Raw genomic sequence first — 16,516 nt, 5'->3', positions numbered from 1 at the left:
ATTGTGTAAACTTCGATTTTTTTTCTTTTTACTTGAAATTTGTAGAAAGATTCTTTGTGAGGGGCCAGAGAGATAGTACAGTAAGCAGGGCGCTGGACTGGTCCCCACCATCTTCTGACCTCCCACGCCCACAAGGTGGGCCCTGAGCCGAGCTGGTGGACATGCACACCAAAGCCAGCCAGCCAACCAAGGAACACCAACAAAAAACCTGGAATGATTTCCTTATGGTGGTCTCATAGTTCTAGGTGGTATTCAGTTAGGGTATCCAGCATGGATTAATTTGTGCCTGGAATGAATTGAAACAGGTTTGTCATGGTTATTGATGCAGGTAGAACTTTGAGCGACAAGGCCTTTGGTTTGGGGACAGACTGTTGGCCTGGGTCCTGTTTGTTACTCTTCCCTTGTGCTTGCCTGGCTTTGTTTGGTAGCTCTCCTAGATACTCTTGGGGGTCTGGGTGGAGACCCGATGACTCTGCCCTGCCCCTCAGAAGTGCTCAGATGCTTGCCCTGATTCTGCCTGTTTGCAACCACCATGGAGTCCTTGAGCACTAGTGAAAGAGCCTTTTCTGACTAGGGTCAGGGTTTGGCTCAGAGGAGAAAACCTTAAGACCCTGTGATAATTTTTTAAAATAGTCTCGGGAAGGTTGTTGCACAGAGAGGTCGCAGACCATCACCTCTGCTCCAGTGAGCATATTCTGCTTCCTTCACACCTGGTCACTCATCCACCAGCAAGTTATAGCTGTATAAAAAAGTGCGGGTGGAGGAGTCGTTGGGAAGGATGCATGAGGAAATGTGGAGTAAAAGAAACTGTTAGGAAAAGCTGCCAGTTTTTCCCAGAAAGGGCAGAAACAAGAGAAAATATAGTTTCTCCTATAATGCTCCGTTGGCAGATTTCTGGCTTAGTATCAACAAGGTAATACATTCTTCTATGCAGAGTAAAAGATTTTACTTTCATTAAAAATTGAAGTGATGCAGGTGAGGCAGTTAACCTCCAGGTGCATCTTCGTGAGGAACTTGGCCGTTGTCACCAGTTTGCACTGTGCTTCCAGACCAGGTTGTGGAGTGTTGTAGCAGCGTACGACACGTGGCTATTGAAAATGGTTCAATAAAATTTAAAGTTTAGTTTCTGCCCTAGGAGCCAGTCTAGAGATGAGGAGGCACACACATCTCTATAGTATTGGACAGATCCCACAGTCTTTTCCCTACTGTACAGTGCTCTTACGTCTTTGTACATAAATGACATAAACATTAATGTTCTGTTAATTTTTTTTTTTTGCGGGGATGGGGAGGGTTGGGGGATATCAGTATAAGTCTTTCCTGGCAAATGAATACATGATTTCCTTTATTCTGAATTGTTGCAAAGTATCTTATAGGACCATGTCATGTTGTATTTACTTCTCCATAATAGGTGTTTCCAGTTTGTTACTACATATGATGTTAGTGGCTGTGTTCTGAAGCAGAGATGAGGATTTGTAGAGTACGAGCATTGCAGTGTGAGACCCGAAGTTTAATCTTTGGCACCAAAAATGTCTTCTGAGCATGTGTTTTTTCAGGGCAGATTTCATCCCTGGAATTTCAGGGTTGAAGAATGTATATATGGTTTTGTTGTTGTTGTTGTTTGTTTTTGGGTTATACCCAGCAGTGTTCAGGGCTTACTCCTGGCTCTGTGCTCAGGGATCACTCCTGGCGGGCCTTGGCACCATCTGGGGTGCTGGGGGTGGAATTCGGGTCGGCCTGGTGCAAGGTGAGCCTCCTCTCCACTCTTGCTATTCCTCTGGCGCCAGATGGGTGTAGTTAGAAGGTACTTTCTAATTGTATATTCTGTGTGAGAATGTGGATAAATTCTTTCCTGAAATATTGACCTCTGTGGGTATGGTAGTTGTGTAAGTTGAGAACCGGAAGAGCCCTCTGAGGCCAGCTAGGCACCCTTCCCTGATTGGTGCAGCAGCTTTGCTGGGAACCTCAGTTCTGTGTATGCTGGAGAACAGAGCTTGCAGACATGGCAGGACTGAAGAGCAGCCCCTGGCTGGGACACTGTCCCCGCGTTCGCAGAGTGGAAGTCTGTTCAATAGACTGTGTTGGGCCAGGGCCGGGGAGGCAGCAGCCTCCTGAGATCTTATGAAAGAGATTTCTGAACTGCAAATGCAGTGGGAAGCGGCGGGCAGCTTACAGGACAAGACTTCTAGATCGTCATGCGTCAGAGGCTAATTTTATAAGTGAGTCGTAGGGTTGAATTGTAGTCTTTAAATATAAGAAATTTGAGAAGCAGGGAATAGCTCTTCAAAGGTCAGCTGCGAGAATAGCATTTTCGGCACTGCTGAAGCCTGTTGCTACTGTGGCTGGTGTTTATAAGCCCCGTCAGCCTTTGTAACCTGTTGCCTTTCTAACCTGAAGCGGTTCTTCCTGTTCATAGCGTAGATTTTTATATCGTGAATCAAGTGTGCGGCAGTTGTACAAACGATAGCAGCAGGATATTTCAGAGAGTTCCTTTCAGAGCATTTGTGTATTATAGAATGTGTGCATAAAGGTCGAAAACTTTGCTGTTTGTTTAGATTCCTTGCTGTCTGTCAGCAGACCTATTTTCAAAGCGCAGTAGATGAGAAATCCAAAGTCTGTTGTCTTTGTTAGAAAACTGTTTCACCGTGTATGTATCCCTGGTAGTATGTCAGTAGTTATCAAATCTTTATTTTTATAGTTTCATTACTAACAGGTTGTTTTAGTGATCAAGAAAGACGCGTGTGTGTGCGTGCATGTGTGTGTGTGTGTGCGTGCGTGTGTGTGTGTGTGTGTGTGTGTGTGGTTTTGAGCCACACCCAGTACTCTGTGTTCAGGGGTCACTTCTGTAGGTGCTTGACCATTCGGAGTGCTGGGGATTGAACCCAGGTCAACCTTGTTTATGGCAGGTACTCCGTCTGCTGTATCATCTTTCCTGACCTGAAGAAAGATCTTTTTAAGGGAAATATACTTTGGGGCAAAGCTAATGTACTTGATTTGTGGGTAATTATTTATTGGTGGTGCTAGGGAAATCCTGATGTGTTTTTCAGGAATAAAATGAAGGATGAAAGCATATGAATTAGGGAGTCAGAGGAAAAAAAGACTTTAGTTTTGATGGTAGGTACAGTAGTCAGAGGAACTAAGTTAGATATAGTGGCTCACGAATTCTTGAGTTGGGGTTCCAGCACTAGGTAACTTTGGGGCGGGGCTGTCTCTGGAATCCCAGTTTTGGTTTTAGTGTTAAAAGAGTGTCCTTAGGAAACCACGTTCAAGGTTTCTCTCTGAAGGATGGTGAGTAATTTCAGTTAACTTAATTAGTTTTACTAGAAGATGAAATACGTTTTCTTTTCCTTTTAAGAAGTCTATAAATTTTGATGCTTTATAATGAGCATCTGTCAAGAGGTTCCTCAAGCTCTTTGGGAAGGGAAGGGAAGACCATTATGAAAGCACTTAATATGAGTGTAATCATTTGTTTATAAGTGTAGGGGATGTGACTCCACAGTAAGGTACTTACCTAGTACCTGTAAGACCCTGGGTTTTATCCCTGGCAGAACCATATAAAATTTATAATTGCAGTTGCTTATTGTTGGCAGAAGATCCTATTTTATGCCTTTTGGTAGTTTACCCAGGCTTTGGTTGGTTTGGATCCCCAGTGATGTGTTAAAGGCATCTGTGCTGAGGAAGGAGCGAACTGCTATGTTGAGATTGTTTAAAGGGCACACACACCAACATACATGCATACGTATGTTTATTCTCTAGCCCTGAAGAGAGGAACTTGGGGCAGCAGTACCAAGTATCAATGAAGATACGTAATATCCATGTCCTAAATGCTGTTTTCTGCATTAGGGGTCAGTATGTCTTGGTGTTTCCAGAAAGGAAACACAAAAGGAAAGAACGAGCTAAATGCCTGGGTACAAGAAAGTGCTCAGACAGCCGCTCTCTGCCATTGGCCTACGAAGAGTAGCGCACCACATTTGATGGGTGCAAGGTAGAAGGCAGCCCATAAATTAGCACACAAGGCTCAACCGTCACAGCATGTTCGTTGTCTCTTATACAGGGGCTTAATGGCTCCAGGGTGAGATACAACAATCTTCACACAGGTTTCCTCTAAGGAAACCTTTTATGGATCATTTTTAGTTGATTATTCATAACAAGCAATACAAAATACGTTTTTTTAGCATCTGCCTTTGGGTCAGACTTGGGTGGTGGTAGTGGTGGTGGGGAAATCCGAAATAATGGTGGTCAGAAGGTGTAATGGTGGTGGGGTTGGTGCTGGAATACTGAGTGTAATAAATCACAGTGAACAACAGCAACAACAACAAAAAAGCAGTTGCTCCTAGTAACGGATCTGTGCCAGAATGCAAAGAACTGTATGGTGCCCCTTCCCAAATCCTTGATTCTTGTGATTTCTACTCGAATTCTGCTCTGTTAAATTCATAATTGGACTAGTGTTGTCGGATAATTACATGGTAATTCTTTGGGGTTTATTAGTTTGTGTTCTGGGTTGGCTTCCCAGGTCGAGCTCAGGAGACCCCCCAGGACCCCTTGTGATTCTTGGCCCACCTGCCAGGTGGCTCAGTGCGAGGGTCTGTGGTGCTGGGGAGACAGGCCACCCACATGTGGCATGTGTGGGGACCTCTAGGCCTGCATCTGCTTGTGTGCGTTGATTATGTGTGCCAGGATCAGCGACGGCACTGGAGCCATCACTACATTTTACATTTTAATTAAGTATATCAAATGATCGTAAGTGATAGACAAAATGCTTTAGAGTCCATGACTTCTCTATGGCAATCTTAGGAAAGGATCAGAAACAAGGTTGGTGCCTTTGTTTTTTTTTTTAAAATACCTCTTATCCAATACATAAGGCTGAGCAGGGTTCGATTCCTCCTCCAATCTCAGAGAGCCCGGCAAGCTACCGAGAGTATCTCGCTCACACGGCAGAGCCTGGCAAGCTACCTGTGACGTATTCAATATGCCAAACACAGTAACAACAAGTCTCACGATGGAGACGTTACTGGGCCCGCTCGAGCAAATCGATGAACAATGGGAGGGCCGTCACCGTGACCATGACCATGATCAATACATGAGCAGATTTTACTTTTCCACTATTTGCAGGCAATATGAGCAATAAGAAGAGGAACGACATGGTGTGCGTGGGATGAATTGAAAAGACTAGAAAAGTTGAACTTGGATGAAATAAAAGAGTTTTGAGAGGTTATCTGTTGAATTTTTAGGCTATTACTTAGTGTCGCAGTAAAATACATGTGTTTGATGTGTGTCTTCTCAGAAATTCAGAGCATGATGATAGAAATAGACTTTGTGATCTAAAAAAACTTAGCTTTATTCATATATAATTTGCCCATTTTAAGTGTGCAGATACTGTTAGTATCTGTCATTTAAAAATACCTCCATGACTGGGCCGGAGCGATAGTACAGCAGGGAGGGAGGGCATTTGCTTTGCATGTGGCCAACCTGGGTTCGATCCCCAGCATCCCATATGGTCGCCAGAGCACCATCAGGAGAAATTCCAGAGTGCAGAGCCAGAAGTAACCTCTTAGCTTCACTGGGTGTGACCCAAAAAGCCAAGAACAACCAAAAAAAAAAGAAAGAAAGAAAAAGAAACCTTCATCACTTAACCTTTTGCCCTTTTCTAATGCAGTTTTTGCTCCCAGTCTTAGCCCCAGACAATCACTGATATGTTATCCACTTTTATAGTTTTGGCTTTCCTAGAAATTTTATGCAAATGGTACCATACAGTACGTAGTCAGGAATATTGAGTTGTATCTTTGATACTTCTCGCTTATGATACCTAGCACAAATCCTGACACACAGAAATAGTCATGTAAAATCACCGAACAGATTAAGTTTTGTGAATGTTCCTATAATTTGGATATAGCCTTCTTATAAACTTCTTACTCATAAAATTTAACTTTTTTTTTAACAGTGATATCTGTAGCAGATAAGATTTTTAAATTTAGAAATGAGCCATTGCTCTATGTCTGTGCTGATTTGCTTGATTTCCCCTTCCCTTCCCCGTCCCCCCCACCCCCCCTTAATTTGTCCCTTTTCTGTGCTGCTAAGGGTGAACTGAGGGCTTGTACCTGCAGGGTATGCAGCACTGCACCATGGTTTTCTTGGTCCTCAGTTTGGTTGTTTTGTTCTTGTGTTTTTTCCTTTATTTATTTATTTATTTATTTTTGCATTTTGTCTTGGCGGTGTTAGGGGCTATTCCTTGCTCTGTGCTCAGGACTGGCCCTGACTGGTGCTTGGGGCTCATCCAAGGTCAGTCACATGCAAGCCGCTGCCTTGGTACAGTAGGGTAGGGCACTCGCCCTGCATGCTGTCCGCTGGGTTCAACTCTGCCATTCCTGTGGTCTTGTGAGCCCGGCCAGGAGTGATAGAGGGCGCAGGGGCAGCTGGAAGCCCTGCACGCTGCTGGAGATGGCCCCAAAACAAAAATAAAAGGCTTGAGTTAAAGTGATTTTTCTGGCCTTGGTGCAAGAGATATAGGAGCTGTTTTTTCTTTTTTTCCCCTTTCTTGGTGTCTGCATCTCCACCCCCTCCCCCGCACCACCCCTCCCTCCCTTGACATTTTTTCAATCTTTGTTTTGTTCATTCAACAAATATGTTCTAGGTCAGTTCTTTATAGATAAAGTTTCCTTTTTCCAAGTGATCTTTGGGATATTCTTCTTTCTGGAGTCTCTCCCTTTCACCCTAGGATCTTTCCACCTGTTCCTCTGTGTGAGTACATACCCTGTGCTGGGCTGGTGTCTGCCACACCAGCAGAGCCTCAGGGTCACTCCCTGGTGCAGGGGACTGTGGGCTGTGGTGAGCCCCCCTGGCCTCTCTTCTTTCTTGGATCTGGGATTATCCAGAGAACATTTTGAAATGCCTTTCACTATGTACTCTTTAAAAACCAACAATCACCTCATGTCCCAGTGCCTCACAGAAGCCTGTACGTGTGTACAGATCTTTATTAAATGAGGCAAGAAAATGAGGAGAATGGTTATTTTCTGAGGAGCTAGGCTGTGGACATTTTAGCATCTCAATGACAAAATGCAGGACTATTTAAACATAAATTAGGTTCGTATTTCTTTTGGGGGGTGGTTGGTTTTATTTTCAGCCACACCCAGTGGCACTCAGGGGTTATCCTTGGCTCTGCACTCAGGAATCACTCCTGGTGGGCTCGGGGGGCCGTGTGGGATGCCACAAATCGAACCTGGGTTGGCTGTGTCTAGGCAAGCACCCTGCCTGCTGTAGTATGGCTCCAGCCCCTTTATTTGTAACAAATTATGTCAACAGTAGGTAAAATCACAGACACTTAGTATTTTGTCCTTTCTGAGGCTTTCTAATCCTGGTTTAGCTAAGTCCTTCTGATCTCGAATCTCTGTGCTGCTCTAATAGGCATAGGCTGGCCTCAAGAATTCCTGTCCAAGCTTACTGATGGGGTTGTTGGCTGCCGGCCAGATGCTTAAGTACGTGCCATCCCCGTGGGCTGCTTCTGACATGGCAGCGGTCCCTTCCCTCTCCTCCTAGGGTAGGTATTAGAATACCCAAACTGAAAGGGACATTTTAAAATCTGCCATCTGATGTACCATCCTGGCACTTCTGTCCTACTTTACTTGCTCCGGGAAGAGTTAGGTGAAGCTCTCAACAAGAACAGGTTCCAACTCTGGGCTGGGTGATGGCCAGAAGCAGACGGGTGAAGCTGTGTGTGCTCCTCGCTCCTGCTCTCAGGCTGAGCAGTGGGAACCTGCCATTGACTGGTGTGAGCCATCTCGCCCCTCGCTACAGCAGGAATCAGGGTTGGAATCAGCTATTCTGCTAGGGAGGCTGAGTCAGTTTGGGGCAGTGAGCTAAAGCATATGATTGTTGCTGGCAGTGCGTTGTTGGTGGGAAACCAGCAGGAGAAATTCCCCTATGGGTGAGTCTTGGCTGGAGGTGTTAGGCCCGCAAGGCCGTCTAGGAACTCTGATACTGGAAATGAGAATCCTACATGAGGAAGATGAGATTTCATTTTGGTGTACCGTGAAACCGCTTCCATGCAGGTGAGAGGTGAAGTGTGTGTGGCAGAAAGCAGGGACCATTGCAGGCAGGAGCCTTGAGTGTGCTCCTGCCTTACCACCAGACCCCATCCCAGAGTCTTCCGGTGGGCTTGAGATGTTTGCACATACTTTCTGGGTAAGGTGCTAGTTGGAAACTACAGCTGTTGAATTGTAGGGTGATCTACTTGGGAAACCAGAGGCAATAGTTCAGTGGTTAAGGGTACATGCCTTGCATGTGTAGAGACTTGTACCTCAGGACTCCATGAGCACTGCAAAGCAGTACCCTGTGAGTTTCCCAAGAAAGGCGTGGTGAGGGCATACCATGTGGGACTCGAGCTGCCTCCCCAGGCCTGACCACAGTGATGGATGGACAAAGGACCAGGGAACGGAGAAACTGGGACTGGGCCCCTGGCTTGTTGGTAGTCAGTTTATTTCTCTCTCCTCCTCAGTGTATTCTGATCTCTCCCCTTACAACACAGATATAGTCTTTGTTTTGGTCATAGTCCCAGTCATCATAGTTCCATCATCCTAGTCTCCTCCTATACCTCAAAGTCCTCTTCTAGTCTAGTTCCCTCTTTCCCCTTACAGCATAGTTTTATAGAAACCATGAAGGGTGGGGTACACATAGGTGGGGTTGAACATTGTCATAACAACAGAGATAAAGCCACTCCTTCAGGGGAAGTTCTAGGGGATTACCTCAAGGACAAAATCTCATCTGAGGGTTCATTACTCTAGATTACTGGGAGATCCGCTCAAGGGTGGGACTCCATTTAGGGTGTGTTGCTTTCTCCTTTCCTCAGCTAGTAATCCATTTAAACAATTATAGTAAATTTACTTCTTATAATATTTCTAGTCATTTTGTATGAGCACAGTAAGAGATATGTTAAGCTTAAAGTTTGGCTCCACATGGGGACATCTCGCTATATATCCCAGACCATAGTCCTCAGGCCAGGTTAGTCTTTCCTAACCCCAGCAGAGTCCTTATTCAGTTATTTCTTTTTTGGGTCATGACAGAGTTTGTTTCATGACCGTGCTCTTAATTTATTATACTTACGGTGTTTAACTTGTCCTCTTTCGATGCCAGGGTAGCTTACAGCTTGCCCTGGGTCCATCCAGTCCCTTTGTTGGAGTGCTCCTTTTGGAGTGCTAGGAACTAAGGGTAACTGAGGCTTAAGCCAAGTAAATATGGATGTCCAGGAGTAAATATTATTTTGGAGTCAGTTAATTCCCACGTTACAAAGCATAGCATGAACTGTCTTCCTGTGTCTGTACAAAAAGGACATTGGCAAATCATGCAAGTGACATAAAGGAGAGAGAAAGCAATATAGGATTATTAGTGCTTAATGGAATTCGGTGTGCCTCAGGGGCATTGTTGTTGGAGTAGCTCAATTAACTAAGCTCCCTGTGGGAGGTGCAAGGACAACCCAATGTTATCCAACGGGACTCTGGCAGTCTCCAGCATGGTGGACCCAAGTATTGAGCATGGACAAGCACTTACATTTTTAGATGAATGATTGTATGTTACAGTCGATGGCAAGGAGTGCAGTTGTTGGGTCATTTGGTAGTTCAGTTTTTTATTTTTTATTTTTTTTTCCCTTTCGTAAGTCTCCATGCCATTTTCTGTAGAAGTGACTCAGAGCACGGCCCAAGGTTTTGAATGGGGGTACCCTTTTACCATGTACCCATCGGTACTGAGGTTTTTGATATAGCCATTTTCCACGGTGTGAGCTGATAGCGCTATTTTGATTTGCGTTTCCCTGATAGTGATGATGTTTTTGTACACCTGCATGTTCTTTGAGGAAGTGACTGTTCAACTCCCTACCTCTGCACCAGTTTTGGGAGTAGTTTGGAGCCACACTCAGCAGTGCTCAGGAGTAACCGTGGAAGTCCATGGGGGACCCTAAGGGTAACTTAGTTGGGTGTGGCCTGGGCGTGGTCAGCAAACTCCCTGTATAAACTCTCCTGCCTGTCTCCCCAGTTAGATCCCCACATACTTTATGCGTCTTGGATATTAGCCCTTTACCAGATATATGGTGTATGAGTATGTCCTTCCATTCAGTAGGGTGCTTTCTTCTTTCATAGTAAGGTTCTTTTTAGTGAGATGTTAGTCATTTATTTTTCTTCTGTTTCCTTTGCCACTTGAGTTTAGTAATAAGTCGTTTTTGAAGACTGTTATGGGAGTTCTGCCAGTTTTTTTCCTTGAAGTATCAACTTTTGTATGTATCAACTTGGTGTGTCAAGTTGATTCTGTCAACTTTTTCCTTTTTCATAGATTCAGGTCTAGTATCTCTAATTTTGAATTAGCGTTTGTGTAGAGTGTAAAATAGGGGCCCATTTTCTTTTTTTTCTTCTTATTTTATTTGCATATATCTAGCCGATTTTTTTCAGCACAATTTGTTGAATTCTGTCAAGCATCTTTGTCAGTGAATTAATTGTTCTTTCCTCCTGTCTCTGTGCTCAAGCACCACCCCTGCAGGCTTGGGTGACTCTATATGGGATCAAATCTGGGATAGCCACAGGAATGCAAGTGTCATAGCCACTGTCCCATCGCTCTGGCGCCTGGAGAGTCATTTTTACAATGTTAATTCTTCCAATCCATGAACATGGAATATTTTCACTGCTGTGCTCTGTAGGTTCTCAAGGGTAAAAGGTCTTAGCTTGTAATTAAGAGATAACTAAGGAGCCAGTCTAGAGAGGCATTCTTTTTCAGAGTGGCTCACACCCAGTGGTGCCTGGCTTAGGGGTTATGTGGTGTGAACCCCAGGTTTCTTCATGCAGACATGCTTACTAGCCCTGTTTTTTGAGTTGTGTTCTCACTCCATAAAGGCCACCAGTGACTCATTTATAGGACACTTTGATCTGTTCTATACTCATTGAACTTCTTTCTTCTTTTTTTTGTTTATTTGAGCCACACCCAGTGTGCTCAGGTCTTTCTCTTGGCTCTGTGGTCAGGGATCACTCCTGGTGGACTCAGGCAGGGGCCAGGTGGGATGCTGGGGCTTGAACCTGGGTTGGTAGCATGCAGGGCAAACACCTTACCTGCTGTACCCTCTCTGGCCTGATTCCTTCTGAGTTTCTGCAGTGAGTTTCTATTTCAATTATTGTATAGATCAACTCTAGATATTATTCTATTTTATCTTTTCCGTATATACACTTTTTTTTTTCACTGTCACTTTCCTCCCGTTGCTGCTCGAGCGGGCCCACTAACATCTCCATCATGAGACTTGTTACTATGTTTGGCATATCAAATATGTCATGGGTAGCTTGCCAATCTTTGGCATGCAGGCAAGATACTCTTCGGTAGCTTACTCTCCGAGAGGGGCAGAGGAATTGAACCAGGGTTGGCTGGCCTGGCTGTGCGCAAGGCAAACGTCTTACCTCTGTGCTATCACTCCAGCCCTTTGTGTGTGTGTGTGTGTGTGTGTGTGTGTGTGTGTGTGTGGCGGGGGACCGGGGCGGGGGTGGGGGTAGATGAAAATGCACATCCTCCCAGAAGCGCAGATAGTGGCAGGTCGGAGCCTCCCGGGCACAGGGGACATAGTTGCAAGGTGCCACCGGCGACGCTTGCTTGGGGCAGAGAGCAGGCCAGGGCGTTCGGCCGGGAAAGCACATGCGGAGTAATACCCCCCCCCCCAGAAGCCCCCCTCTGCCCCCTGAGAAGCCGCGTCCTCAGATACTTATGATGCTAAAATTTTTTTCCAAAAATATTTTGATTTGTTTGGGGCCATAATCAGCTGTGCCCAGTTCTTAGTTCTGCCTCTGTGTTCAGGTGTCACTCTTGGTGGTGTTCAGGAAACGTATCTGAAGTGCCGGGGATTGAGCTGGGTCGGCTATGTAGATGCAAGTCCAGTGCTTTGTGTGTCTCTTTGGCTCCTCTCATGGTTTTCTTTGGTTCTTTGTACAGTTTTTTAGCTCTTGGCCTGTTGTTCTGTATTATGCTCTCTCTTTCTCTCCCCTTCTCTTCATTCCCTTTCTCTTCCCCTCCCCTTCTCTCCCTACTCTCTTTCCCCTCCCCTCCCCTCCCAGCTTGCTCTTAGGGCCATCCTCATGTCCCAGTGGGGGACAGAGGCAGTGGAAGGAGACATGGTTCATTATTGGCTGTTCTTTGGGGTGTGACTGAGCTCTTCAGTCAGTCTGTTACTTACCTTCCTTGGAGCCATAGCACAATGGGTAGGGTGTTTGCCTTGCACGCGGCCAACATGGCCAACCAGAGTTTGATTTCTCCGCCCCTCTTGGAGAGCCTGGCAAGCAACCAAGAGTAGCACGGCAAAGCCTGGCAAGCTACCCGTGACGTATTCGATATGCTAAACACAGTAAAATAAGTCTCACGGTGGAGACGTTACTGGGCCCGCTTGAGCAAATCGATAAACAATGGGAGGACAGTGACAGTGACAGTTTTTGGGTTCCACCCTGTGATACTTAGGCCTTACACCTGGCTGTGCACAGGGAGCGAATGGGATGGTGGGGAGCGACTCCTGGCTCAGCCCCATGCGCGGCTGGTGTCCTGCCTGCTGTCCTGTCGCTGACCCTCAGTCTGTTCTTATATTTCTAGAGTTCAGCTGCTCCAAGGCAGTGTTGGCTGGTTGTCTTTGCTAGTCTTTGTGTCTCTTCACTTCTCACTGGACCTTGCAAGAGAACTGTAGCTGTAAAGATAGGGCAGTTTCCCCCATAAGCTTAAGATTACAAAATAGTAAAACATTCTAGTGTAGATGTCTACCACCTTTAACTGCACAGAGGGGGAATAACCATAGACCATTTTATGGTAGGAACGCTTTATGTTCTGCTTACTCCGTTGGAGACACTAAAAATTGTTTATGCCTTTTGTTCTCAGAATAGTCTGATCAGTTAACAAGGGTATCATCATTTTAAAGAGAAGGACATTAAAGTGTAAAAATTGGTTAACATGCTTAAGGTTACATGAATATTAGAATAGATGGTAGAGCCACGAATCAAAACAGGATGATTTTGTGTTGGAGTATATGTTCTAAAGCTTTCATTTCTGTATTGTGGAAATTTCCAAATATAGAAATGGTGTAATGAATGCCCTGCCTGTATATATTCCTCCTTCAAGATTCTGCCTCTCTTGTTTTCTCTTTCCTCAAATTTGTGTATGATTTAGATAGTTGAACGCTCTTTCTCAGTGTTTCATGTGTTTAAAAAGAGTAAGTTTAAAAATATAACCAACACATGACTATAGCAACTATATAACCAAAAATTTTAAGAAGAAAAATCATTTGAAACATCACCACTTATCTGTATGTTCACAGATAAGACTATTATATATTGTAATAGTCGAGGAACTGTATGGTAGCGGAGGAACTATATAGTAGTTTCTCTTCCAAGGGTTCAGTGAGAAGTAAAGAGGAGACACAGTAAATAAAGCCATTATCTAATAGTTTCAGAAATTTATTATGTGATTCAATTCAGGATCTCAAGATGGTTGACATATTTATTGATGTTTCTCTTAATTAAAACAAAACTTATATGGGTTCCAATAATCTTAAGTTTAACTTTTAAAACTTTTTTAAAAATAAGTTGTTCATGTTGGGATAATTTTAGAGAGAAAGCTTGCACAGATATTACCGAGTCTGTGCACTCCATCTCTCCCTGCTCCAAGAGTCTTCTCCTGCCATCCAGAGTCTGTGTTCCAGCGTTGCTATCTCTTCCTTTCTCTTACTCAGGGTTCCATTAGTCTGTGTCTCTCTCCTTTTCTGTTACCTGTGATCATCTCAGTGCCCTGGAACTTCTCTCTTTTCTGGAGTCAGAGCCCAGTCCGTGGCCTCACGTGCAGTGAGTTCCACCTCCGAGCTTCATCCCTCACCCTCACAACCTGGGATATATTTTCCAGCTTGAGAATTGTCGTTTCACTGTGTAAGTTTAAGGTATATAGCATGGTTTGATTTATGTATTACAAAATGATCACTGTAATAGGTTTGGCTAACCATCTTTTGATAGAGATAAAAGAAAAAAGAAGACATTGCTTTTTGTGAAGAACTCAGGCTTGGGGGCTGGAGTGATAGTACAGTGGAAAGGGTGCTAGCCTTGCACACAGCCAAACTGGTGACATCCCATATGGTCCCGTCAGTACTGCCAGGAGTGATCCCTGAGTGCAGAGCCAGGATAATACCTGAGCATCACTGGTTGTGGCCCCAAAACAACATTACAAAAAACCTCAAAACCAAAACCCCCAAGGACCCCAGAGTGAGGATTTATTACCTTAGCAATTTTCCGGTGTCCCCTGGACTCGTGATCATGGAGGCCATTGTGCTGCATGATGTGCCTCGTCTCACAGCTGGGCGGGTAACTTGACTACCTTTCTCCAATTCCCCTTCTACCCAGAACCTTGAATTTTTGTTTGTTTCATTTTGGGGCCACACCCAGCAGTGCACAGAGCTTACTCCTGACTCTGTGCTCAGGGATCACTTTGGCCGTGCTCAGGGGACCATACGGCTTGCCTGGGATCGAACTCTGGGCAAGTGAGTGCAAGTAAGCACCCTGCCTGTTGTAGCGTTGCTCTGGCTCCAAACCTTGACAGTTTTTTAGGAGTCTTGATTATTAGGTAGTTTGTAGAATGTCCTAAGCTGTGAATTTCTGGAAAACAATACCATAGGGGTAATTGTTTTGGGTTGTTTTTGTTCTGAGGCATCTTCTGGCTCTGTTTCCGAGTGGCCGCTGGCGTGCCTGCCACTGGGAATGGTGCTGTGGAAGCACAGGAGATTGGCCGTATGGGGGCGAGCTCGGGCGTCTTGCTTCTTCAAGTCTTGAAACTCTATTCATTATTATTACTGTTAATGTTTGTCACACCCAGCGCTGCTTAGGGCTCTGCATTCAGGGATCACTTCTGTTGGGCCCGGACACCAAATGGGATGCTGGGGACAACCCAGGTTGGCCCCAGCTGGCACCTTACGTGCTGTGCTAGCTCTCCGGCCTCTGCTTATTATTGCTTTTAATTACATATAACTCTTAAGTCCTAAAAGTTGGCATCTATTGAATTCACCCTTTCAGTGTTTTTCTTTTATCCTGGTAGCACTCACAGGCCCTTCACTGTTCTTTCTTTGTTTTGGGACTGCATCTGCAGTTCTCTGGCTTTCTCCTGGCTCTGAGTTCAGGGATCACTCCTGGTGGTGCTTGCAAACAACCCAGGTGGGCTGCATTCCAGGCAAGCAGCCCCCTTGCATACTGCCATTCCAGCCCTCTCATCTTGGCACACACCACGCACCTCACCCTGAACACACACACTCAACATTAATATCCCTGTTTCAGTCCTACTATTTTTTTTAATTTAGTCACAAGAAATTAAAAAATTATTTATGTTTAGGCTTCAGGCATATGGTATTAACACTCAACCCTTCATCAGTGTCCACTTACCCTCACTCCCATGCTCTTCCCACCCACCAGTCTGCTTCTGTCATAGGCACTGTTTTTGTTAACACCTTTTTTCACCATGTTATAAGCCCCACTCTTCCAGGAAGGGCAGCTGAGCTCCTGTTCCGACGCCAGTGTTAATAAACCGGGTCTTTAGGGCAGCCCCCAGCAGGGAGCTACTAGTGCTCAAGTTGGCTTAATGTTCTTAAGAGTTACTTGTTCTGCTATTTGGGACTTAAAGATTCACAGCAAGTAGCCGCAAAGGGCTAGACATAACACCAGGAATGCCCCACATGAGTGTGTGCGTGGGCTGGGGTGGGAGTTGAGAGAGGCTATTGGTCCTGGGCGGGGTGGAGGAGCGCACTGCCGAGGGCTGTGGTGTTGATGTAATGGTGGTCATAGGGAGCCACCGTTAATGGTACTGCAAAATCACAGACAATAAGAAAAGGTTTTTTTTTTTAAAGTTACTTTTTAAAAACTAATAGAAACATTGCTTTTGTGCTTTAAAAATGTTAGCATATGTAACTCCTTTTTTTAAATTCACAGATCTTTTCCAATTTGTCCCTGGATGAGCGCTGTCTTTCCGCATCGTTGGTTTGCAAATACTGGCGGGATCTCTGTTTAGATTTCCAGTTCTGGAAGCAGCTGGATCTTAGTAGTCGTCAGCAGGTATGGAATCTGTTCTAAGAAACAGCCTTTTAGAAAATATTTTTAGCCCACATCACACATCACTTCTTTGATCCTGTAGTAGTTTTCGAGACAGTTTAAAGTGAATCTGACTTATATTTATATGCTTTATTTGTTTTTCGGTGAATCAAGTTAAACTAGCTTCTAATGATGTAAAAGGTGATTTTTAGTGTCATTTTGGCTACTTTTTATTTCCCTGTTGTCCATTTATCTGTCATTTCTTTTATTATTTAAAGATATTAATAGGTTTTTGGTTTGGCGGGGTCACATTATGAATATTAGCTTAAATGGTAGAAAGTGATGGCACACATTTATGTAGTACTGATTTGTCATGTATTATTCTATAACTTTATACTATTCTATAACTTTATACATATTAATATATTATTTGATCCACCTGCCAATCTTATGGGTTGATGCTATCA

General features: G+C 44.6%; 1 protein-coding gene across 1 annotated transcript in view; it reads left to right on the top strand.

The window, feature by feature from the left end:
- The window catches only part of FBXL17 (F-box and leucine rich repeat protein 17), a 538,170-nt gene that overhangs the window by 2,082 nt on the left and 519,572 nt on the right, over positions 1–16,516 (top strand). The window contains exon 2 of the mRNA XM_056139026.1: positions 15,951–16,073. Coding sequence (XP_055995001.1) covers positions 15,951–16,073 — 123 coding nt within the window. The remainder of the gene's footprint in view (positions 1–15,950; positions 16,074–16,516) is intronic.

Source organism: Sorex fumeus, unplaced genomic scaffold, assembly GCF_029834395.1.
Source record: "Sorex fumeus unplaced genomic scaffold, SorFum_2.1 ptg000131l, whole genome shotgun sequence".
NCBI classification, from domain to species: Eukaryota; Metazoa; Chordata; class Mammalia; order Eulipotyphla; family Soricidae; genus Sorex; species Sorex fumeus.
This window is presented reverse-complemented; position numbering and strand designations above follow the sequence as displayed.